This window comes from Heterocephalus glaber, unplaced genomic scaffold, assembly GCF_053883595.1.
Source record: "Heterocephalus glaber isolate CG9 unplaced genomic scaffold, H.glaber_assembly_v1.0 deba00001472, whole genome shotgun sequence".
NCBI classification, from domain to species: Eukaryota; Metazoa; Chordata; class Mammalia; order Rodentia; family Bathyergidae; genus Heterocephalus; species Heterocephalus glaber.
The window spans coordinates 97,557,522-97,582,486 of record NW_028258315.1 but is presented as its reverse complement, the minus strand read 5'-3'; the positions used below and the strand labels follow the sequence as shown (position 1 = coordinate 97,582,486).

At 46.7% G+C, this 24,965-nt stretch overlaps 1 protein-coding gene across 2 annotated transcripts in view; it reads right to left on the bottom strand.

Moving 5' to 3' along the window:
- Positions 1-24,965, bottom strand: part of Synpr (synaptoporin) — a 290,162-nt gene that overhangs the window by 126,138 nt on the left and 139,059 nt on the right. The window contains exon 1 of one of the 2 annotated variants that reach the window (XM_004871613.4): positions 18,779-19,221. The exons of the other annotated variant lie outside the window; for it this stretch is intronic. Within the exon in view, the coding sequence (XP_004871670.1) occupies positions 18,779-18,802 (24 nt within the window). The 5' untranslated portion in view covers positions 18,803-19,221. Of the gene's footprint in view, positions 1-18,778; positions 19,222-24,965 lie in introns of those variants that run through there. 2 annotated transcript variants of the gene reach the window in all.

Sequence of the window (24,965 nt, the reverse complement as noted above, 5' to 3'; positions counted from 1 at the left end):
CATCTGCACACTTCCCCTTACAGGGAGATGAAACTGACGCCCACAAGGCCAATTGAAAGCATCAGAGCCTTAGGGTGCTTGACTTCCTTAGCAGCGATCGGATGGAATGCATGCTGTAATGGATACACACGGAAGTATGCAGAAAGTAATTTTCCACTGTAATGTTTTCATCTCTCCCTAGTCATAATAGATGTAAGAGGATATCATCATTTGAAAGAGATAAGTATCAGCTCATTTTATGTCAATGTACAATTTAAGAAGGGCACCTTCTCGTGACCTCTGTCATTAGTGACTTGAAAGCTGGTAATCTGTGTTCTGGGAATAAAGCCTAACTCGGTGACCTATATTATGGGCTCATGTGTAGACTTACACACTGAATTCAGGGATTTATTTGATGTATGGATTTTCCTGGGATAATCTTTTTCTAATCCATTTTATCAGAGGTTCGGGAACTTTAAATGTAAATATTTTTTGACTGCATTCTAGGTGCCAGGCATTGTGTAGATGGTGGGTGTGTGTGTGAAATGTGAGTGTTTAAATGGCTGCTCCTCTCCTTGAGCTTAAAGTCTGGTAGGTATGACAAGCAATAAGCAAATATAAAATTGTGATTAAGAAAGTTAAGGTATAAGCAACATTTTTCTCATAGGAGGCATTAAATAGCCAATATTGGTGACAATGGGATCATCTCAGCTACAGGGAACAGGAGAGATCTCTTTGAGTAGAGGACACTCTGGTCTGAATCAGAAGGAGCCAGCCTGGGGAAGAGTTAGAGGTAGACAGAAGGAGAAGCCGAGCAGATGATTTGTGGAAGAGCAAGAACAGAAACGAAGGAAGCTATCACAGCTGCAGTAGGTGAAGGGAATACCACAAAATGAAGCTGGAGTCACTGGCAGGTCCTTGTAGGAGTCTGGACATACTGCACCATACAAAGGTCTGTTATTTAGGAATTATCCATAGTAAAATACTTGTAATCAAAAGAATAACATAATTTGAGAGCTTTCATTATGCACTAGGCCCTGCTTTACATCCATTATCTCCAATGATTCCCCAAGCATACTTGCCAGATAGGGCCGGTGCTGGAGAAACTGAGGCTCAACCCATGGTAATTTCTGTAGTATCTACAGGGAGTAGATGGTAAAGCTGGGATTCGAGCCCTGGCCCATGTGCCTTGCATTCTTAGGGGAACCCAGAGACACCCCTCTCTTGAACGTCTTCCAAGCCTCAAAAGGAAGCAGAGCTGTGGGAGTGAGAGTGTCCGGGACATGGGCTCCTTTGGCTCCTGCTTAGTCTTGGCTTTGAATTTGCAGATGCTAGGATGGGATCCAGGTACCTAGAAAAATGGGTGGTTTGTGGGGAGAGGAGCAGAAGAGATGATCTGACATATGCCCAGAAAGAGGCCAGAAGAAAGGCTAAGAAGGTATCAGAACTGCTCTGGTGAAAGAGGAGGCTGCTTCCACGGCCTCGAGTCAGCTGCTGAGCTTGAGCTTCCTGGGAAGGAATGGCAGCCCAGTGCCAGAGGCGAGAAAGGTGGGTTGGCCTAGTAGGAAGCAAACCCTTTTAGTGATTCCAGTATTATGTTTGTATTTCTTAGTGCTGCTTGTCCAATGAAACATTGGAACTGAAACAACAAACCCATTTACTAAGTGCTGTGAGAATTTCTGTCCCGCATGGCATTAAGATTCCGGGTTTAATGACAGTCTAATGCTGCGCTCTCTCCAGAGTGTCCCCGAGAGGTTGTAGGGCAGCCTCACTGGAGACATAGCAACCTCCACCTATGGTACCTCTTTCGTCCCATCACCAAAGTGAAAAACCCAACCTGGGGTTCAGCCTGCGTTCTTCTTTCCAGTGTCCCACGTGTTCAGTTACTGACTGCTGCTTCTGCCTTCTCGATGTGGACTGTCACCGGGGGCCCTTCTCGCTTCAGCTGCTCGCGCCTTGGCCCGGGCCACTATGTCCCTGTGCAGAGTGCCCACGTGGCTTCCTATCAGCTGTGCCTGCCCCTGCCTTGCCCAGGACACCCACGCCCCACACTGTCACAAGGCTCACTTTTCCGGGATGCCAGTCTGGCCGGGTTGCCCTCCTCTCCCAACTTGTCAGCTTTCAGTGGCCCTCACTGCCTTCCTGGCTGTGGCATGGGGCCCTCTGTCTTCACTTTCGCCTCTCACTGTCTTCAATGGACCACAAATTACTCGAAACCCTCCTCTCTGAACAACTGTGGACACTCTCTGCCTGTTGGCCCTCATACTGTTCTCATTGCCTGAGGTGCCTTCCGCACCTCTGTGTTTGGAGAACAGGTCTAAGCGCTATTTTCTCCGTGGAATTCTTCTTAGGTCACCTCTTTACTTGTGGCAGACAGAACAATGACCTCTCCCCCAGGGAAATCCAGGGGAGGATCTGGCAGGGCCCCGTTAGCCAGTGGGTGCTCACAGGGTGGAGGCACAGAAGTCAATCTCAGAAGGAGATGGGGGACATAAATAGAGGTCAGGGAGAAGGAGAATGGAATTTAAAGATGGCTGCCTGGCTACTGCGTTTAAAGATGGAAAGAGAGGCCTTAAGCTGAGGAGCTGTATGTAGCCTTAGAGGCTGGAAAGGTAAGCAGAAGAAATGTGTCCTAGCACCTCAGAAGCAATGCAACCTTGCCGATACCTTGACTTTAGCACTTTTGACCTCCGGAACTGGAAGATAAATTTATGTTGTTCTTAAAACACTAAGGTTGTGCTAATTTTTTACAGTGGAAATAAGAAACTAATATCTATTCTTTGCTCTTCCTTTCTTGTACCACAGGGGAAAATTGGTCTCTGTCTTTAAGCATCTATGGGACTCGCTGCACTAAACAATTTACCCATCTACCTCTTCTAATGAGAACACAGGCTCTTGAAGACATAAACACATGCATGGGGCTGGGACATAGATAGTTATTCCTTATTTCACTCATTTGTTTCTTCCATCTCTCATTTAAATATTTATTATCTGTTGAATGTTTAATATGCCCTAGACACTGCTGTGTCCAGTTACTACACTGAGGAGCAAAAACAGAGAGGCTTTCTGGCTGCAAGGAACTTCTAGTTTGATGGAGGAGATGGACATGGATGGAACAGCATGAAGGACACGGGAGTGGACTGGAAGGTACAAAAGAAGATGAAGGGCAGCGAGGGCAGGGAGAGTGTCTTCGCAGAGAAGGGGATGTGCAGCATGGCACATGTGAAGGGCTGGGCTAGAGGAAGTGATGACACGAGGCAGGTTACGGGGCAGACAGGAAGTAGGAAGATATCGCAGGGCCTCCTGAGCTGTAGCTTAACCGCAAAGGGAATTTACCAGAACATGTTAAGCAGGAGAGGAAGGTGAGCGAGCCTGAATCTGGAAATGACCACTCTTGTTCCTTTATCAAGAATGGTCGAGGAAGATGTGAGAGGAGAATGAAAACCAGAATTTTCAGGGATGAGTGCAAGGGAGAGAGCAGTAAGGGTGAAGGTAGAGAAGTGGGCAGAATGGGGGAATTTTAAAGGCAAACTCCATGAGATTTTGTGCTAAATTAGATGAGAGTAGGAGAGGAAGCTGTGAAGGACGACTTTGTTGGATAAAAGGATGCAACATTTTTTGATACCTTGGAATAATGGATATCATTTAGCAGGATTAAGAGATTACAGAGTCTGCATTAAAAATTCTAAATCAGTTCAGAGTTTAAGGACTCTATTACCATTCTGGTCCCAGAAGTATTAGGCTGTATGAACTTGATAAATCACATAAATCCTGCTTAAAACGATAGCAACAATTATCTTCACAAAGGGGCGATTAGATGAAATTAGAGATTTAATTTAATGTAATAAGCTTCTGTTGACTATCTATTTTGCCCTTATTCCACATAGTGAGATCTGGAAAGTCCAAAGGGAAGACATAAAGTGCTTCTTTATTTTCTTGGAGGTCAAACTTTGCTGGACGAGACCACACCAGTATCACATGAATACTGAGACCACAATTTAGGATAAGACATATTTCCATGGCAAACTAGCCTGAGGGATGATGAGAGAAAAATGACCTAGTCACCCCCATTCTCCTAGATGACAGCCAACTCCTAGAGAGACAGCCGCATTACTAACTGAAGAACAACCGCAGGTATGAGAGAGTCAGTCAGTGCCAGCAGACACTCCCCAGTTGCGTTCAGGCCAGAATGCTAACCACAGGATCTGGAGGGGCATGAACAGCATGCTTTCCAGCTGTGAAATTCCAGGATGGTCTGTGATGCATAAAGGCCAAGGGACAGAATCAAGAACCAGTAGAGGGCAGCTTGTGGAAGAGTTTGTCTTGGTAGTAGATTTTATGAGGCTTTATTAAATGTGACAAGTCAATCACCTTACCATATATTAAAAGCAAACAAACTTTGGTATCCTAAATGCCCAGGTTTTCAGAAAAGTGTATGCAAAGTTGGGACTAGGAGGAGACAAGTTACGAAGAAAAGTAATTCAGGGTCTTGAAAGGAGAGAGTGATTCATAAATGTGGGTAGGAAAATAACACCATTTTGAGGGAACAAAGGTAACAGGAGAGAGTCAAAATCAAACGTGTCATGGTGGAAGCTCTCAGTCTTACCAAAGCGTCAGCCAGGAGTAGGGTAATTGCATAACCAGACACTGGTGAGCTATGAATTTAGAAAGGTGGTAGAGTCTTCTCCCTTCCTGAAAACAAAGCTTGTGAAGTTGTCAGTGTGCTGGGTTATAGGTTAGGCTGTGTGGGCCTGTGTAATTCTTCAGGGTACTTTCTTCTTTCGGAGGTAAGAGAAATTAGAATTTGCCCCCACGATGACTCGTGATCCTTCACTAAGTAGGAGTTTAATTACTTTCTTAATCTGCAGGTTCTTTTCACTTTTTCCTGCTTTTCTAGATAATAAATTCAGTTTGTTTGATGCTGAAGCACTTGAAGATTTCTTCAATCTGATTTTGACCTAATTTATTTTAGCAGATGCAAGAAACATCACCAAAGAGCTCATAAAAATGAACCTTCTGTGCTCTGCAGTGCTATGCCTATCAGTGAGCCATAGATAGCCCAGAAATTTCTAGTGGAAAACAATGACCTGCTAAGATCTTAAAACTCAAAAGAGAAACAATAAAATATACACATTCTTATTGAAAGAATAAAAATATAGAAAAGATCGGTAGAAATCTGAATTCAGTAGAATGGCACTGCTAGAGTAACAGCCTAACAGCCTGGAATTGAAGGCTATTTGTGGGGAGCCAGAGTTTACTCAAAGGGAAAGCACTGAGGAGCTCTCCAGAGAGCTTTTATCCGAGCAGAGGTAAACAGAAGGGCTATGTGCTTCGATCCTCAGTAACTCCCAGGTTACTGGGGAAGGAAGGCTTTCTCATCCGGAAGGCAACTGCCCCATGCAGGGAGAATTGGAGGCCCAGGGCTACCAGCAGCCCCTCCTTAGGGACGAGCAGCCCTCAGCAAGGATTGTGCTTCCCTGGATCTACCAACTCTGACAGAAAGTTAAAGGCAGCCTCTCTTGATCCCATTTGCCCTCACTGGGGTGGAGTGCCCCCCAGCCACTCCAAGATGGAGTTGAGGACAAGGACTTCAAGGGGTGGGGAGCCAAAGAGAACCTGGGCTGGTTCCAGAGTGGGTCTGGCAGGGGACTGGCCAGTGTCCAGGCCTGGGGAGGGCCAGAAATCGAACTTGGACCTGCTTCCTTCCTGGCAGGCGCAGCGACCCAGGGCCTGGGCTCTGGGGCTGGGCCACGTGGAGAACACTCCACACCATCACTTCCTGCTTCATGTCCTGAATAAATTCCTAGCTGCAGCAGTCCTCTGTCTTCGCCCGTGAGAAAGAGGGCGCTGAGCCTCACCACTCAGGGCTGCTGTGAGGACTCAGTCCTTCAATGCAGCTAACATATTCTCGCCATGCCTGCCCCACAGAAAGGAAGGCCTCAGAAGATGGGAGCTGCTGTTTTAAGCCTTGCCATCTCCCACTTACATTCTGACCAGTTTCATCACATGATTTGTGCTTCACCTGGTAAGTCAGACTGAGGAGGCATCAGGGGCCGAAACAGCTCCTGTGGAAGTGTAACTCCTGAATGGCTGTCCTTTCTTCACTCAACAAACATGTACTAAGAGCCTACTCTGCCAAACACCATGTCTAGACACTGCGGAGTGAGAGGTGGCAGACGGGTCTTGTTATCCGAGCTCTATTTCAGAATAAACAGCTTAGTACTAACCAGACGAAAATTGATATTTGAAATTGAGAATATGGGGACACACACACACACACACACACACACATACACACACACACCATTCACAATGACACACAAGCAGAAAGGCAAAATAAGTAGGAAAGGACAACATGTTTTTCTTTGCCTGTTTTGGGGTAGGGTGGTACTAGGGATTGAACCCAGGGCCTTCACACTAAGCTACATCCTCAGCCCTTTCTAAATTTCTTTAAATTTTATTTTGAGACAGGGTCTCTCTCAGTTGCCTAAGCTGTTCTTGAAAGTGTGATCCTCCTGCCTCATTGTGCCAGGGTGCTGGGACTGCAGGTGTGCACACCACGCCTGGCTTCTCTACTTTTAATACAACTTACTGTGAGGAAACATTCGACTCAACCCGGGGTTCACAGGCGTGGCTGTGCCAATCTCGGGAGTATTCAGTGCGTGAAGGGACAGCACATCCTTGTGTTCGTTTAAACAGCGGCCTAAAGACCAGTGGTTAATCCAACAAGGCAATGGCAAGCACTCAGGCTGTAAGCTACATACTCGTTTCTTTTGCTGAGTCCAGGTCCCTCCACTCCTGTGCATTCTTATTTCTGCTCTGACCCATCTGCTTGGGGCAGGCGCGGTGGCTAACCCAGGAATAAGGCTCAGTTTAGCATCGAGAACCTGGGAAGATGTGGCTAAAGACACGTGCTTTCAAAGGGTGCAGTGGTGCCCAGCAACCGTGCCAGCCCGGGGAGGCCGAGACACAAGGCTGGCAAGTTCAAGTCCAGCCTGGGCAACTTAGCGACTTAATGAGGCCCTGTCTCAGAATAAAAACTGAAGAAAGGGCCGGGGATGTGGCCCAGTGTAAAGGGTCTGTGTCCAATTCCCAGTACTGCAAAATGAAACAAAGTTAAAGGAAAATGTTTTCAGAACATCCCCATCTTAACAGTTACGATTACAGGGAACACTGCCCCTCAGTCATGCTGTATTATTAATGAGGTAGTTTCTGTGCAACTGACAACCCTAAATGCTGTGTAAGCGGACAGGGGGACAGTTGGGGGCGGCACCTGTGCCCCTCCCTGGCTGTGTCCAAGCCGGCTGGGTCCTGAGCAGCGCCTGGTTCTGCGGGTCTCACGCCCCATGCCGTGAGCGGCACAGGGTATCAGAGTGTGTGGAGGGAACAACGGCTGCACCGGCGGTGGCAGTATACGATGTCAGGGCTTCACTGTAGAAATAATTCCTAGTGGAGTTTGAACAGAGTGACATGAATTCTAACCTTGATTTAAGAGGCTAGGGAATCAGTGAGGCCACTTGACAACCCAGGGTGCATCTGGCTTGACAGGAGCCCAGTTGTGCTGACTGAACTGAGAGGTAACATCATAGTTAGAAAAGCTGGTCTACCTCTTAGCATATTAAGACGAATCTGTCTATTATCACATCATAGAAATGCTGGTAGACTAGAGAGACAATGAAGAGGGTATTCTATTTCCAAGTTACTTATTGGACACTTAGGTGGTAGAATTCACTGGGATATTATTTTATCTGAGCCAGTGAAAATAAAATTGTTCCTAAATTTAAACTGTAAAGTATTAAAAGAGCTCATTTGGAGTAATGCTTTAAAAAGCCATTCTAAAACTCAAAGTTGAGGGGTAACCCACTTTCCAGGTCCCCTTCTGTATCTCTTACACAAAAGCTATCTTTCCCTCAATAAATATTTTCTACTTTTAAAAACATCAAAGTTGAGTTCAGAAGATTCTATAGTACCTAATAGCCTAAGAAGGTTTTCTAAAATATTTATAAAATTGTCTTGAAACTGAAACTCATAAATATCACTTGTCTTTATATCATTTATTCTGCTTCAACCTCAACACGATCATTAGACAACAGTAATAGATTAATCATAAAATAATCTCCATAAGCTCCCACACTGCAGAACAGTAACATCACAAAGAGACCCTTACTATCCCGGAGCCCTCGCTTCTCTCTTTGGGAGGTTCAAAACATAAGTCACTCAAAAGTCACCGTGCTAACAGGGAATGGGAGCGTGAATTGAACCCCCAAGTCTGGCTGGGGCCAAAGTCCACATTTCACCATGACAGTTCTTCCCCAAAAGAAACCAATTTGATATAAAAATTAAATGATTTAACATTTGTCTGAAAATGTTAAGAAAGTTGTCAGAATCAAAATGGCGTCACTTTTGTCAAGCTCTAACAAAAAAAAAGAAATAAAGCCGGGAGACTGTGAAGGAGGGATCCTGCGCATGTTCCTGACAAGAGCCATTCCCGAAAGACCTGCTGGAGACTTACACAGAAGCACTTCGGTGAGGACATCTCCCCAGCAGCTGCCTGCTCGCTCTACCTCCAAGTGGCACTGCCCCTGTTGCTAGTCTTCGTAGCAAGGACTGTTGTTTCAAACTGTCATACATTCTCCCTCATTTCACCTCTAAACCCTTTCCTATGCCTTCAAATACGTTCACAGGTTACTGATGGCATGCATGTTTCCATGGCAATGCCCTATTATCGCCTCCCCTATTGTTATTATCCTTTGAAGAATTTCTTCCTGGTTGTTATTTAGGTCAACGTTGTCTTTATTACATTCTTGTTTTGGATAAATAACTGAGGAGGGATGTTCAATTCTCATCTGACAGTCATTTTTTCTGATGTTTGAAGCATTATTACACTGTATTTTGGCATCAATTACCATTCGAAGAAGTCTGCTTTTAATCTACACATCATTTTAATAAACTCTCCAGAGAATTCTGATAAAGGTGGTCCATGGACTACTCTTTGAGAAAATAATATAATAAGAGCCTCCTAGCTTCTACAGAACCCTCCCTAATAGTTCTTGGCTCAGGGTAGGGTGGCTCTTGACCCCATCTGTGAGGAGGGCGGAGGTCACCCCAAAGATGACACAGATGAAAGGAACCTGGGCAGTCTGACAGCCACCAGCTTGCATGACAAGCAGGGCTGGAAGCCCAATCTTTACCTGTTTGAGTCGAGCTTCTCAAATTTCACTGCTTGCGAAGTGGCCTAGAGATCATTGAGATGCAGGTTGAGAGTCTGTCTCTAACAGGGTCCTCAGGCAGTGCTGGGACAGAGAAGCTGCCCAAAGGCTAAGGATTCAGCACATCCAGTCCCTGGTACCCTCAAAGTCCTCTTTTAGCTCTAGGAAGCATCACTAATGTGAATTCAGATGCACATTAAAATGACCCTTCTGGCCCTCTCCTAAGGACATGAATTGAATGAGGAATGGCTTATACCAGTTTTTCACAGGCTCACACAGTGGGAAAGAGCCAGACTTGAGGTTAAACTCAACTAAATTACGCCTCAGAGTCACCACTTACCGGTGTGTAACTGGACAAATGGCTCAGAAATCTTGGGTCTCATTTTCCTCATACTTATAGTAATAATAGTGACCTCTCCGGGAGCTGCTAGAAGGTGCAGGCTCTGGAGGTACCGCTCACATGGTAACACAGGGAACTCAACATTTTGTCCTCTGAGTCACCCTCACTCCAATATTCCTGGATTTGCTAAAGAAGTTCATGCCCTTCAGATTTTATGGTTCTGATCCTTTCCTCTTTATCTCCCTCAAAGGGTTGTTATGAAGATTAAATAAATTAACATGCATAAAACACTTGGAGCCATGCCTGTCATATAATTAGGACCCAAGATGGCTTAGCTCTTATCTTTAGCACTTACTACAATGATAATTAAATCAATTTTGAGGGATTTTAAAACTGACTTTCTCTCCATCAGCCTGCAAATCTTCTGAGACCGGAGACAGTGTCAGTTTTAGTTGCCACCACGTCCCCCACCTTAACCCAGTGCCTGCACAGTTGCTTCTTCAGAAATACAGTAGGTTACATAAGCGACAGAGTGGGAAAATGAACGCGTGAATAAACAACAAAGCATTGCTCCTCCCGGAAGAGATCCTCAGGGAAGAAGCATGAGGAACACTGTCTCCGAGTGCAGAGGTGGTGGGAGAAGGAGGCTCTCCCAGCGGTCTGCAGCGCTCTGTGAGGGGGAGTCTGTGACCCCAGTCACAGGGAGGGGGAGAGGCGACCGAGGGGGAGACCTGGGCAGAGGAACAACATCTGAGCGAACTGAACTTTCTGATCGAGAGTGTCAGGAGATGCTCTGGTAAATAAAACGTGAGCAGGGAGAGACCTTTGAACTTCCCGCAGCAGGGGCTAAGGAGGAACCAGGGCCTGCGGCGGAGGCTTTCCCTGAGCATCTGTCCTCCGAGAGGAGAGTCACGGCTCTCGGCTCCCCCTGAGGGCTTCGGGTTGCGGGGAGAGGGGAGGGCTAAGGTCACACTGCGATGGGCCGATGGGCCGAGGCCTGAGGTCTTGCTGTCTCCTCCTCCGCTGATCACACAGCACATGGCGGCTGGGAATGTAAAGGTCCAGGAGAGTCAGGAAGACTCCGGAAATTCCTCTTGGCTAACGAGCCTTGTCTTGGGAATGGCCATCATTAGCCACCCTGCCTTTGGCTTGATCACTAATGCGCTCGGATGTGCCCTGGAGATAGAACAGCCCCTCAAAGCGCTCCCAGACCACTTTAGGCCCATCCCACAATGACGGTGCTTTTCCTGGTAGGCCGGGAGACCATTTCCCATAGCCTCGTCCACTCGCTGAGGTCAGGCATGAACACTGTGGCAAAATGGCTTGGACTGCAGAGAAGGGAAGGATGGCGCGGTTGCCTAGCCTACACACGCCAGAGGGCTTTCCTGTGTCATCCATGTCAGCCCTCCGCTCTGTAGCTCTGGGTAAGGAACTCTATTTCCATTTTACCCATGGAGAGACTGAGGCCCAGAGGAGCTAACTCCATCGTCAAAGCCATGCAACCTTCTAAGTCACAGAGCCAAGGTTCGGACCTCTTTCCTCTCGTTCAAGGTCAGCGCTCCGAGGCAGTGCAGGCAGACGACAGTCTTCTTCCTGGGAAATCTGCCGGAGGGAGTTGCACCCCTGGAAGGCCTTTATCTGGGGAAATGTGCCCCGGGTTCTCGGTAGTCAGCAAAACCCTTTAACAGCTCCTCAGAAAGGAGGGCAAGGGCCAGGCCCACCGTGACCCCCTCCTGGGAAGGCCTGCACAGGCCGGAGCTCAGGGGCAGGGGGCATGCCGCTGCCTGCCTGTGCTGTGCTGGCCACGCCGCCCCTTGCTAGCATCCACTGCCAGAGCCCCGGCCCTGGCCCGTGCCTGTGACCCTGTATCCCTGACTGTCCAGGAAACGAGAGTGTGAGTCAGCCACCAGGGCCCAAGCTGCTGAGTGCTGAGGGCGACCAGGCCCGCGGACCTCCAGGGTCCGCTCACAAGCGCAGCCTCTCTCGCCCGGCAGCCTCTAAGAGAAAGTGTCTGCTGAAACTGACCCGCCTTCTCCCTATCACACATTGGAACTTCGCAGAAAACACTGGACTTTAGGGTGCATGGGAGAGTCCAGATTTCATCCACTGTTAGCTGCAGAATTTGGACACAGAACCTCCTAAATACGCATCTCTTCCTCAGTTGTTAAGGGTGATACTTTTTACCGAGAATCAACAAATGGGATTATATCAAATAAAAAAGCTTCTGCACAGCAAAGAAACAACCAGGAGAGTGAAGAAACAACCCACAGAATGGGGAAAATATCTGCCAGCTATTCCACAGACAGAGGACTAACATCAAGAATATGTAAAGCACTAACAACAAAAATCCCACAATCAAGGACTGGGCTACTGAAATGAGCAGACGCTTCCAATAAATACGGGAAAGGGTATTCACCATAGCTGGCCATCAGAGAAGCACAAGTGAAAACACACTGAGGTACCATCGTACCCCAGAATGAATGGCTACCGTCAAAAACTTGAAAAATAACAGTTGCTGGTGAGGATATGGGGAAAAGGAGCTCTACTACTTTGCTGGTGGTAATGGGGCTGGTGCAATCACTGTGTAAACCAGCTTGGCAATTCCTTAGAGGACTAGAAGTAGAAACTCCATTTAACCCAGCTGCCCCTCTCCTAGGTGTCTTCCCAAAAGAGTTAAAACCATCCTATTACAGGAATGCTCGCACACCCATGTTCATAGCAGCACAATTTATAATAGTAGATCTTGGGAACAGCATATATGACCATCAACAGATGAATGGATAAGGAAAATGTGGTATTTATATACAATGGAGTACTACGCTGCCATAAAGAAAGATAAACTTGAGGCATCCATAGGTAAATGAATGCAACTTGAGATAAGTTAGACATACAAGCTCAAATAGCACAGGGTTTCTGTTATATGACAGACACTACATATATGTATACATACATATATTTGTATATATATGTATACATATATTTATATATATGTACAAATAAACAGCAAAAGAGAAGAGAGATAAACAGGAAGTAGGGAGAAGTTCAAATCCTTTCCCAAATTACACATTTTATTGTTTTAAAAATATTTTAATATATATACTAATTTGCTTCATTTATACTAAAAGTTTATCTTAGTTCATTGAAAAGAAAGTTTGTGTTATTATCTGTTTCTCTGTTTGTTTGTTTTTTGGGGTTTTTTTGGTACCAGAGTTCGAACTTGGGTCCTTGCACAGCAAAGCCACTGAGCTAAATCCCTGGCCCTATCTGTTTCTTTTTGTAAGAATTTTTTTTTGTTTATATCTTGTACTTGGTAACTATTTTAAAGATAACAATACATAGTCTAATAACTATTGTTTTTCTCTTATTATGTGGATATGAAAATGTTTTATTTTTTTCATAAAATAAAAAGAACAAAAGAAAATGGGTTACTTTTTAAATATTGCCTCATTTTGGTTTCCAGAGACTGTGCAGGTTACACTTGTAGAGGCAGATTCGAAGGTAAGGGCCAATAGTAGCAATGACCTAGAGATGCCTTTCTCTGTCAGGCAAGTTTTAACCACAAATTTGGGGAAAACAACTTAAAAATCCCGAGGTAAAACACAGAGCATAGGATCTGAAAAGTGAAAAGTAGAAATACAGTGGGAAGATATTCTCAAAGCTGAGGGCGATTACAGAGTTTCTTGCAGTGATTCTCTCCTCAGCCGGGGGCAGTTTGGCAATGTAATGAGGTAATTGTAGTGGTCACAACTTGGGGTGGAAGCTGCTGCTGACATCTGGTGGGTAGAGACCAAGGATGTGGCTAAAACTCCTACGGTGCACAGCCGGGGACAACATGGACAGGGCGCTGACGGTGTTGAGACAGAGAAACCTTGGTCGATTAGAAGTCCCGCGAGGTTCAGAATCTAGTAGACTGCTTATTCCTGTATCCCAGCGTCTAGCACGGCAATGGCATAAAGAAGGCTTCCAATACTCAGAGATATTCGTTGACTAGCTGGATGAGGGAATGGCTGCCCTCAGAAAGCTAGATGAGGCAAGTTTGATCGCTTGCGGGGGCGGGGGGCTTCGTTCCTCCAGGCAGCTTCTCGGCTTGCTCTTCCATCTCACTGACTTTCCTGTCCCCACAAAGCTGCTCCCCTTTCTTTCCCCTCCCAGCACTGGGCAGGGTGAGGCCAGCCCTTCACGTCTGAGAATGCCCGGAGTGCTAAATGAAGCTTGAAGACTGGAGAGCCAGCCGCAAAGCCTCCTCCACTCCCCCTTCAAACCTCTCCATTCCAGAGGGAGGCAATCACATCAGCAAGTGAATGGATTCACTCCTGTTCTTTCACTGAGTGTGAACAGATAAGACCAAAGCACATATTTCCTAAAAATGTTCTATTATGCCTTTAAGAAGCTGCTTTCTGGGTGATGACAGAAACAGAAAAGGAAGACACTCTGTTCTGGGAGTGCAGATGCTGGATCTTTGTGTTCATGGCCGAATCTGCCTGCCTCTCACCGTGCCTGGCCCACGGCAGGTATTTCTCAGCATTTGCTCAGGGAAAGGACAACCTGCAAAAACCAGTGTTCCAACCCTTCCCTCAAAGCTCCTTGCAATTAGATGCTGTTCTGCCTTTACGCCCCCGTTGTGTGCAGAGATGGTTTGGAGGCATAGGTTTGAGCAGCTGTATCCATTTTGCTCCCTTATGGGGATCCAAAGCCGGGACCTGGGGCTCACACTGAGAGGTGGATGTCAACATGGTGCCTTAGTCTTTGCAGTTATGATTCAGATTGAACACAAATGTTTCTAGAGCCACATTTTACCAGAAATAAAACTAGCCCTAAAATATCTGTCATCATTTTGCCAGAAAGTCTACACTGGGACAATCTGTGGTAATTTGGGAGGAATTAAGAAAGCTATAAAGAGAGCCACAGCAGTCCAGGGCCTGACCGGAAGACGCTCTCACCCAACACAGCTGCCCCAGAGAAGCGCAGAAGCGTGGTCCCCTGCACGGCCACCCCAAGCCCTCAGGGGCCCCACTGTCCTGCACTGGCATCAGCTTTCCAGAGCTGCAGTGGAGGCATTTGGAGTTGCCCCTAAATGCTTTTCCATTAGCATTTTTGGCTGGAATCTGTGTTTAAAAATGATCATTGTAAAACAGATAAAGTATGCAGTCCATACTCTGCACAGTGCAGGCACTGAGGTTTCCATTTCCAACCCCCCTTTCCTGTAAACATTCAAAGACGCCAGTGACCACGAGCCTCTCACAGGGGACTGAGTGCAGTACTTCACGCCCTGATTTCAAGATCAGAATACTCACAGGCTCTGCTTTCTCATACAAGTGTGCAATAGCACCACCAGTTCTACTTGCACATCAGCCTTTGATGACAAATGTGAGACTAGTGCAACATGCATTGTGTCTTCAGCCTTTTCCTCCATACCTAATGGATTGTTTTAAAGCACTTATGGATCAATATGTTGAAGTGCACACACACACATCTGCCAAAGAAGTGGTAGAAGAAAACTTAGGTCGGATGGGACGTACTCTCTACTGTGTTAATTAGGATTTAGTTACCTCTCTGAAGAAGGCAATACCTGCTAGCTAGAGACTGAAAAATGATACACTTTATAAAACTGTCTCTAAGATTAGTTTTAAAGGACAGTCTGTATTTGATGAGTCCTGTACCTCAGCACAACATATTTCACTAAAGTGTAAGCTCTCATTTGATGGCCTTCAGTATATTGAGACCCCTCACAAATGTTCTTAGAAAATGTCCTTATCAGGACTGGGTCTCATACCACACATTCTGATTAAACCACCCAATTATCATTTTTTCAAGAGCAAGAAAGAGATGATGTAGTACCTATGAGTTACCAAGGTTGTCTCTGACAAAGCTGACACAAACTGGAAACATATTTTATCGTGTGCTGCATACTGAACTCTTTTTTGATCAATGAGGTGTCTACACAGGCAGTGCCTCAAAAGCTATCACTTATTAGATATAGCAGATCAATATTGTGATAACCACTTCAAAATTTGATGGTGCTCCCATTTTGAGATGGGTATTTTTTTTATTCTTCTGGTTTGGGTAAAATATAGCGGGAATCTCCTGGACTAGGTTCTATTGTGCAGCAACACTCATAATTCTGTCTCATAATTTCTCTTTCATGGGAGGGAAGGAAATGCAGCCCTTCCCAGACTCAGCCATGACTGGGGTGCCCTCCATCCAGCCTGAAAGCAGGCTGGAGGAGACATTTCAAACGTTTTTTTCTGTGTTATTTACGTTTTTCGTCTGTGAGATTCATCTGGATTTTATTGGCATAAATGGATTTCGAATGTGAGCTCAGTGCTGAGGTGCACAGGAATGCATTTGAGGACTCACAGTTTCTACTTTGCCATGCTTGCAAGCTACCTCATCGACAGCTGTGCTCATTTTTAATTACTCGGGTGGTACAGGTGCTTTGCAATATTCTACAGCAAGTGCCACCTAGGCCCTTTCCAGCTGGCCAGAGCACAGCAAGAAAATCTCAGAGAGGGGGTGTGAGTGAAAGGCAGGCAAAAACCCTATCAAGTTCCCCGCGAGTCAACCAATTCATTTGGAATTGCTTTTTCTATTTTGCATCCATGATGAACCAGGTACATTAAGACACTGATATTTCTAAGCTACTTTGGCACCTTTATTTTGACTTTACATTTAAAAGACTGAAGGACAAAGGTTTATTTTGGCCAATTTAACAAGCTACCTTCCTTTAGCCACTTCTGCATCTTATCTCTCCCTCGGCTGGCTCACTTTCATTACATCCACATCTTGGGAGCTGCACAAACTGAGTGGAAATAAAGCCCATGTTCTTCAGTTTTAAACACGTAATTAGCTTGCAGTTACAAAGGCACCGTGTAAGGAGGAGGAGGAGGATGTGGTGTGAAAGGGGAAATGCCAACAGAAATACAGAGAATGCTTGGAAGTTTCCGTGGATCCTTCCTGTCTAGGACTCTGCTGTGGGTTCACAGACAAAGCAAAACCCCTCAGAAGGGGAGAGATGAAAAGCCTGCTCTGCAGAGAACCTGCTCCTGGTGCTGGGTCTTGTTCTCAGTACCGTGTTGCCTCCAGCAAGTTCCAGCCCTGCCCTTCCTCCATTCTCTTCCCTGTCAACCTGGGAACTGATGCCACCTGCCTCAGAGACTGGTTGTGAAGATCTGGAATTATCCACATAAGTGCCCAGCACAGTGCCGGGTATACAGTGGTACTTTTTAAGTGGAAACAACTGTCGCATTCTTCGTTTTGCTAAAATGAATAGATGATCTCACTGTCATTGTTTTAAAAAATTCTTCTATTATTTTCCCCAGGTGCAGAGATTTAATTCCTCTAAATAGATTTCATCATATTTTCTGGGTATGGCATTCTGGATTTTTTCAGGAGTGATACTTTGAAAGACTGTGCGCATTTGCCTGAACACAAACTAAGGGTCCTGAGCTCTTTCAGACATGGGTGTGCAGTTGTCCTCCCCATGTTTGGGGGTCCAGCCTGCTGGCCAAGCCCTTGCCGATGCGTCCCTCTCAGATTTCATCAGTGGACAGTACTGAATACCTTGAGGGCATGATAAGTCCACTTACGATTCATGACTTTATGTACAACCTGTTTCAACTGGCCTTGAAAGGACGGTGATAACTGAAAATACTAAGTGAGCCTGGGAAATCAGTTGTGTGTGCTGGGAGCTGTTCAGTGCTAATGAGTTCACTTAACACTCAGTGTAAGAGCTCGAGGAAAGAAGTTGTGTTGTGTTTTCAACTCTCTGCTAAGGAATACTTGGTTCCGGCCAGGGTTTATGATACCTAGGTCTGCTATTGGGAACATACTCATAGGGATGAAAAGTTAAGGCAATATAAAACTTCAGCTGGGTTTGAGAGCTTTATCTACTTTTGAGACTGAGCTAGATGAATCAAGATTCAGTCTGCTTGTCAGAATGAGTAGTTTGCTGCAGCATGGAAAGCCACGGGTTGCAGAATGCCCAAAAGGCAGCAGACAGGGGTCAGAGCATTCCCAGACACAGGCAGCTATTCCCAAGAGCTGCCTGAGACTGTCAGAATCAGAAAGCTGCTTTATGAAAAATAACTGACACCTATGAGCTCTAGGCATGTGTGAAATTCCCAACTTTACTTTTGAAATCTGAAAAATTGTGAGTCCTTTTCCTGGTTCCCATCCAAAGGTCCCTTTAACTTTCATTACATTCTCTAGTTCTTTTCCCCATGAAAAATGCCATGCAGATTTGTTGACTGTGTAACAAAGAGAAGATTAAAGCATCAGTTTGTTTCCATTAGCAGAATTAGTTAATCATCTTATCATCTCTGCCTAGGAGAACTACATGAATAGACTTTCCACCAGACTTTCGAGTGAACAACAAAGAATTCAGACCTTCTTTTGCTCTGAGAATGAAGAGAAGGTGTGAGTAGGTAGGACATTCAGGAGCCATTTCTAAGCAGAGGTGACCAGACAGTCATCCTGCACTGGTTTGCATTTAATAACAGCAACTTTTCTCCTGAGAAGCTTCAGCTACAGAAGCACCAGCGCCAGGGTTGGGCATTTAACAGATGGTAGCACAAATATATAATGCAAAGAAAGGCAGAGGAGGAGCAACACTTAGGATCTAGCTTTTCAGGGAATGCAGGAGATTTACTTTAAGTACCCGAATACTTTTTGTACAAAAATTCAGTTCTTATAAAGCTGTCTGTCCTCAGCTCATAGGGAAAGCGCATCTCATCACTTTTACCTCGGGTAAGACCTTAGGAAATGAGTACACATCTTCCAACACAGCATCCAGTATTTGGTAGCTATTTATGGAGTTTAAGGCATTCTTACTCTGACACTGGTGAAGAAACTTAAAATGTAAGCATTTTGTAGCAAATCAATGTACTTAGCACATTAAATCCTCCCAAGGAAGGCTGAAGTAGAATGACATTTCATTTTTATAAAACCAAATATGTTTGCTTAATAGTTTCCTTACTATGTTAAGAGACATCCAGCATATACTTCAGCAGCTACTGTAAGCACCATACTATCACATAACAGTCTCATTGGTTTACACATATGAATAAAAGAAAGCAAAGTTAAAACAAGGCACATCACTAAAGAGATCAAAAATCATATTTGGAAAGGAAAGTGTACAGCCCAAATGTACCTATGCACATGCCCCCACACACATGCACACACACGCACACACACGCACACACACACACCCATCCACATAGCTGACTGTAAATCAAGAGAGATATAAACTTACCGGAGCAAATATCACCATACACATTTACAAAAGAATTGATAATCCAACTTCCCTCTCCTGAAAGAAAATAGAGGTTGTCTCATACTAAAAATGAAGCTTCTCTGTCCACAGCACCAGCCACTTGTGCCTCCTTTTATGAAGAAAGGAGGAGAGCAAGGAAATCAATGCGAAGGAAAGTGAGATGTTATACCAATCAGGTAGCAGCTTCTGCCTTATTTGCAGAGAGATGGCAAAGCGGTCATATTAGTAGACAGTGACAACCCACAGCTGAGAACAGGAAGCTGATACTTCCCGCTGGCAAGCTGCTGCCTGCTTTGTGGGGAGGTGGTTCCCACCATGCCGAGCCCACTCTGGCTCAGGCTCGCCCCTGGAAGTGTGGAGCCACTCGGCAGGAGCTCGCTGCCCAGCAGAGGCCCTTCCTCCCTCCACCACAGCGCTGAAAGTAAACGGAGATGCAAAGGAGCCGGGGGTTTTGCCCTTTGAGGGTGCAGGGGGAAACAGCAGTTCTATAAAATCCTTATGAATAGATTTGCATAGATTAGGTAAATGTTGGTATGTTTATTACAAAAATTGCCCTCGTTTTTATGGAAATGCATGGGTATTAGCATGATCCGCATTTGGGGAATTCATACACTGTCCATAAATAATGATTAAGGTGATTGCGCTGGAATCGGGGTTTTCCGGCTCCAGAGATGGTAGAAGGACAATGATAACTCAGGTGCTCATTTATCACACAAGTGTTACTTAAAGCCTTCTGCAAAATCTCGGAATTAGGCTTCAGAGGTTTAAATGTGACTCAGGTCCTTTTTTTTCCTGCAATGGAAAGGAGCTGAGCTTGTTCTCTTCCAGGGGCTGAGTGGTGACGCCCTGAGGGGATGTGTTTTGGGATGCTGGTCAGGAATTCCTGGGGAGGTGCTGACAGGGGCCACCTCCCAGCACAGGCAGGGAGCCCCTCACTCTGTCCCTGCTGGGCCAGGCTCACACAGGTGCTGGCCCCAGGTGTCCGCTGTTGCCTGTGTAGCAGGTGACACCCTGCCGGAACTCACATGCTCATCACAGGTGGTTACCCGTCTGGAGTCTGTCGCGAGTGTCTGGGTCCTTTCTGTGCCCTGTCTCTCTCTCACACATACACGTGCACACACGCACATCATTGTTACAGAGTCACCATCACCATTCTCTCTCCCCCGCCCCGTCTCTCCCTGTGTCCCCGTCTGTCTGTCTGTCCCTCTCCCCATGCCTTCCTTTTCCTGTGCACATAGTAACCCAGAGAGGGAGAGGAGGCAGGGTACCAAACATACCGAAAAGAAAAACAAGAAACAAAGAGAAAAGAGAAGCGGTGGTGAGTCAGGAGAGCTGGACTCCAGCCTTGGTCCTCCCTTTATTGGTGACTCGACCTGAGAAGCCCCTCAAGGCCTTAGCCTTGGTTTACCACCGGCAAAATCATGGTGCAGCTGGTGGGAAGGTGTGGAAAGGAAAGAAAGCAGCTCAGAAAGGACACGCACGCCAACTAGGCCGGGCCGCCACCTGCTCTCCCCCAGCTCCGAGTGCCTGAACTTCAGGGCACTCACTCTGGGCTGTGCCCTCTGCCACCTCAGCTTACAGCAGCCACACTGGCCCTCTGGCCGCCTCTCCCCTGCTCACCGGAAGTCACTGCGTGTCAGCGACAGAAGTGACTCACAGAGTGAACAAAGTGTGAGCCCCGGAGCCAGCGAAGAGGCTGGGGACCCAGGACTTCAGCCAGCAAGTGAATTTGAGGAGCCATTGAATGACGGGATGATGGCCCTGAAGGCCACCGCTTCCGCCAGGCAGCAGGCGAGGAGCAGGGCTGGCGCAGTCAGGAGGTGGCTCTGTCCAGCCGTGCCCGAGTGGCAGGGCCATGCTCCGTAGCTGGTCAGCGCAGCCCCAAGTAACTCCATCAGCTTCGAATATTCTGACCCTGCTTCACCTGAGGGGGAAGTTGGCCTCCTGCATCGTAATGTGTGCCATGCTCCAGGAATAGTTACAGGTGGGGTTTTTTGATAGTTCATTTGATTTGACCCTTGCTGAACCACAAAGTTACCATTTTTGTTCCAGCTGAGAGATGAGGAAACCAAGACTCAAGGGTGAGGGGCTTCCAGGAAGTCCACACTCGATGCTTAGTAAAGCTGAGGCTTGGGCTCGGTGGATGCTGTTGTCCAGCTGCCGGCCACTCTGCTCTGGCTGCCACATGAAGGCGTCCACACCATCATTTCTTCAGTACACAGGTACAATACATCCACGGGAGACGCACAGGCCCTGTGAGAACTCCTCGGCTGTGCCACTGTGTGAATCCACACAATGGAAACCGGGGGCCCTGGGTAGACACAGGGCCGAGCAGGCTGCAAGGTGAGGCCCACCCGGCTGGGTTCCACTCAGTGGGGATGTGGGCCTCCACTCGGGCCTGAGGAGGAGGAGGACGCCCCACCCAGATTTGCCGGTGTGCCCTAGGTGTGCCCCCGGATTTCTCTCTGTTTCAGTTTTTCTCAGCTTTAAATTGAAGCATCTCCTTGAAGGTCCCTAGAGGATGAGATTCCCTTTGAGTAGTAGATTAAGGCTAATAGGTGTGGTCTAATTTTCTGGTCAAGTTCGCTTTTCCGGCCTTGTGTTTTGTTCCAGATGAAATGTTCACATCCTCTAGGCCTTGCCTGCTACCTCCCAGCCATGATGGACTCCCTCCTCTCTTACTGCTGTCATCACCCTCCAGATACGACCCACACAGAGCCCTTAGGGCACCAGTTAGATCATGTCAGTCATCTGAGAAAAACAGTCAAAGGAAAACCCAAACTCTTTGCTGTGCCTTTGAAGCCTTTGGGATCTGGCTCCATCGCAAGGGATGGATGTCATCTAATCCCGACCCTCTCCTTCCTGCTCCCAGCCACGCTGGCCTGCCCTCCCCTGCTCTCCCTCGAAGACCCTTTCCTGTTCTCATCCCTTGTCATTTACTCCTCAGCTCTCCTTGCTGCCCTGGCCACCTCATCTGGAAAAAGCCTCTCCCGTCTCCAGGCAGCGCTCCCTTTGGACCTCCCTGTACTTTGGTTGTGAGGGTTACAGTTTCTTTTTATAACTATTGTTATTGCTATTATTTTTGCGCTTTGTACTGCCTGATGGGCGCTTGCTTACACATTTGCTTGTTTATCATCTCCCTTCTCTAAGAAGCAACTTCCACCAAGGCGCAATGCATTTAGGGGAGGGTCTGCTCAGCATTCAGGAGAGCGCTTGGCACATGTAGCAGGTGCTCACTAAATGCTTTTGGGGGGCACTGGGATTGAACTCAGGACCTTGCGCTTGTGAGGCAGGCACAGTGCCACTGAGGTAATCCCCGGCCTCAATAGATATTTGGTGACTAAATGAATGATCGGTGCTGGGGATTGAGCTCGGTGGCACCAAACCTGCCTCACAAGCGCCAGGTCCTGAGTTCGATCCCCGGTACCAAAAACAAAGAAATAATCAAATCAGTGAACCAACATGAGACTACATGAGGCTTCAGATGGCAGAAGAGAAGCCTAGGTTTATCAAAGGACTCAGCCTTGAGGAAGGACAGGGAATCCATTGGAATGAGTGAATAGACCGGTTTCCTTTTCACTCAGGGAAGCTTCTGGAAGGGTTCTTAGAAAGGAGGCGCTGTCAAAGATGCCAGAGAGCTCTTTTTGCAAACTATACTGACTAATGGTCCTTAAAAACTTGAGTTCCAACGTTTAACTCACCTTTGTCACTGGAGAACAAATACTCTTGTCAGGTAGCCACTTAGACTGTCTTCACCTTCCATTTTATCAGTCAGCTCAGACAGCTGGCTACCACTCTACAACACAAAATTTGATCTGACACAAAATAAAGCAATATGCCAGCATTTGATCGTTTTTGTTTGAAAAATTATGTTAGCATTGTTGCTACTGCCTTAAAAATAACATCAATCCATTATTAGACTATTAAAAATAGAGGTCCAGGCTTTCTTAAGTGAGTATTTATAGAGAAGGTTAAGTAGATTAAAATGATGTGAAGCTCTGAAAACCTCATTAGCAATGCTAATTTCCAATATGGTCATATCTATGACTCTGATGTTCCAACTGCACATGCCCCTCAAACAACTTCAAAACAACTCTTTTCTTTTCTGCTGAGTGGAAAAGCTTATTGCCCCTTTGGTGGACATCCTTTCTGGTAAATGCAACAGTTCCCCACCCTTAGAGTTGCTATTTCTGAACATCTGGTCTCTCAAAAGGGGTCCGTTCAGGCTTGTTTGCTTGGGGGCTGGGCAGTGGGAGGCCAAGCTTATAAGCATCTAGCAAATGCTGAGGGGAAGATTCCAAACCATGAGGGTCTCTCCTTTGCCGTGGAGGAATGGAAGTATCAAAACTAAGGTTGCTCTGACCAGAGTAATAAATGACCAAGAGAGCAAACATTCTTGCATTTTGCTCCAAGAACACTTTCAACTCTTTCAAGCTATAGCAACGAGAGCTCTACATTGACTCCACTAATGGAGCAACCTTGAACTCCTACTCTGAGGACTGCTGCTAGCTTGGGTAAAGGCAATCTGCTCAGACATGAGCAGCTATGTACAGTCAAGGTAGCCTTTCTGGGCTCCTTAACTTTTATTATTTCTTTGTAGAAGAAAAGGTGTTTTTCTCACCTTTGTCTCTTTTATTTTTAAATATCTAATGTGATAAAATAATATCGACATCTGTTGGGATCATTAGCTTTCCTTAGCAGAGTTGTTCCTGGCTGGCTAACAGGATGCCACACGGAAGCTGAATGTAGAGTTTCCTCTTGTTTGTGAAAACAAGGGAAAAATTAAGAGGCATAGAGAAAAGATTCAGGAAAGTTAGGTTGTTTGGGTACAAATGTAGTCAGACTTGGAAAATAAAGGGCCAAAATGGCACTTGCGATAGCAGGCCAACCAGGTTCAAGATCCCCCAAGCCTGAGCGCCTCCAGGCAGGGAGCCTCTTGTTCTGCCCTGTCTTGAGCCACAGCACAGAGCCCAGCAGGAGGCAGCTGAGCAGTGACTATAGGCTGAATGAGCGGTGGACAGAGCATTAGGCCAGAAGCTGGCTGATCAAATGCTCTCCCCGTTAGGCCTGAGGCCGACAGGCTGCTGGATGGCTGCTCCTCCCTCAGAGCCGCCTCCAGCTGTTTCCCAGAAGGCTGGCCTACTGGGTCTCACCAAACAGGTCCTTTCTCCAAGCATCCGGGAGGCATGGCCAGGAGACCAGAGGCCGGGAGGCAACTTGAGTCCGCACACTCACTCCCTCGGTCCTTCCCGACCGGCCCTCCATTGCTGCGCTCCTCGATGAAGGCCACAGGTGCTGTGCGTACAGCTGGTCCCTCCCTCTCCCCCTTATCCTTCCTTCCTTCACTCCTTTCCTTCCCTTTCTCCAGCCTTCCCCCCTTCCCTTTTCCCTCCGCTGCCTCCTCTCTCCATCTTCCTTCCTCTCCTGATCATTCAGGCCCAGGGTGATAACAGCTCTTCTCAGTTACTCACCCCAAGAAGCTGCCCCTGCCCGTCTCTTCCTGCTCTGTGTAAACCTTTCCCACTCCTCTTCAATTCATCCCTTTTTAATCCCTCTCAATCACTCAGTTGTGTTGCACCAGCTGTTCCTCACCTGGGACCCGAGAAATAGGAGCAGGTGGACTGGATATCCTGCAGCTCTGCACCTCACTACTTACGTGGCCTTGCCACACGCCCTCACCTATAAAAGCGGACACCTGCAAATTCATGGATCCAGAGCGCTGGGTGCAAGGTGAACATTTCACCTGCAATGACAGCCACCACTGCGAAACTCTCCCAGCTTCCGTTTGTTTTGCAGAGCATGGGCTCTCTCAGTTCTCCTCTAGAGGGGAGGGGACAGGAAAGCCCGCGCTCCATTCAGAAAGACTGAACAGATTCTCCCACCTGACTATCAGGGAGCATACACACACCATTGAGGCATATGGCTTCAGGCAAATAAATATTTGCTGAAAAAGACTTTGAGTACTGGCATTTTGTATTTATAGTCACGCAGCTCGGAGGACAAGTCTGTGACGATGCTTCTTTCTGACACTTGGTGGAGGGCAGTTTGTGGATACTCCAATGTCAATCCATGGGCCTGGGATCTCAGACAATGACCCAGGTTTCTTAAGTGCTGATTAACCTTTTGCTTTTACTCTTGCTGTAATTAGGTATTTCCAGCCAATGGA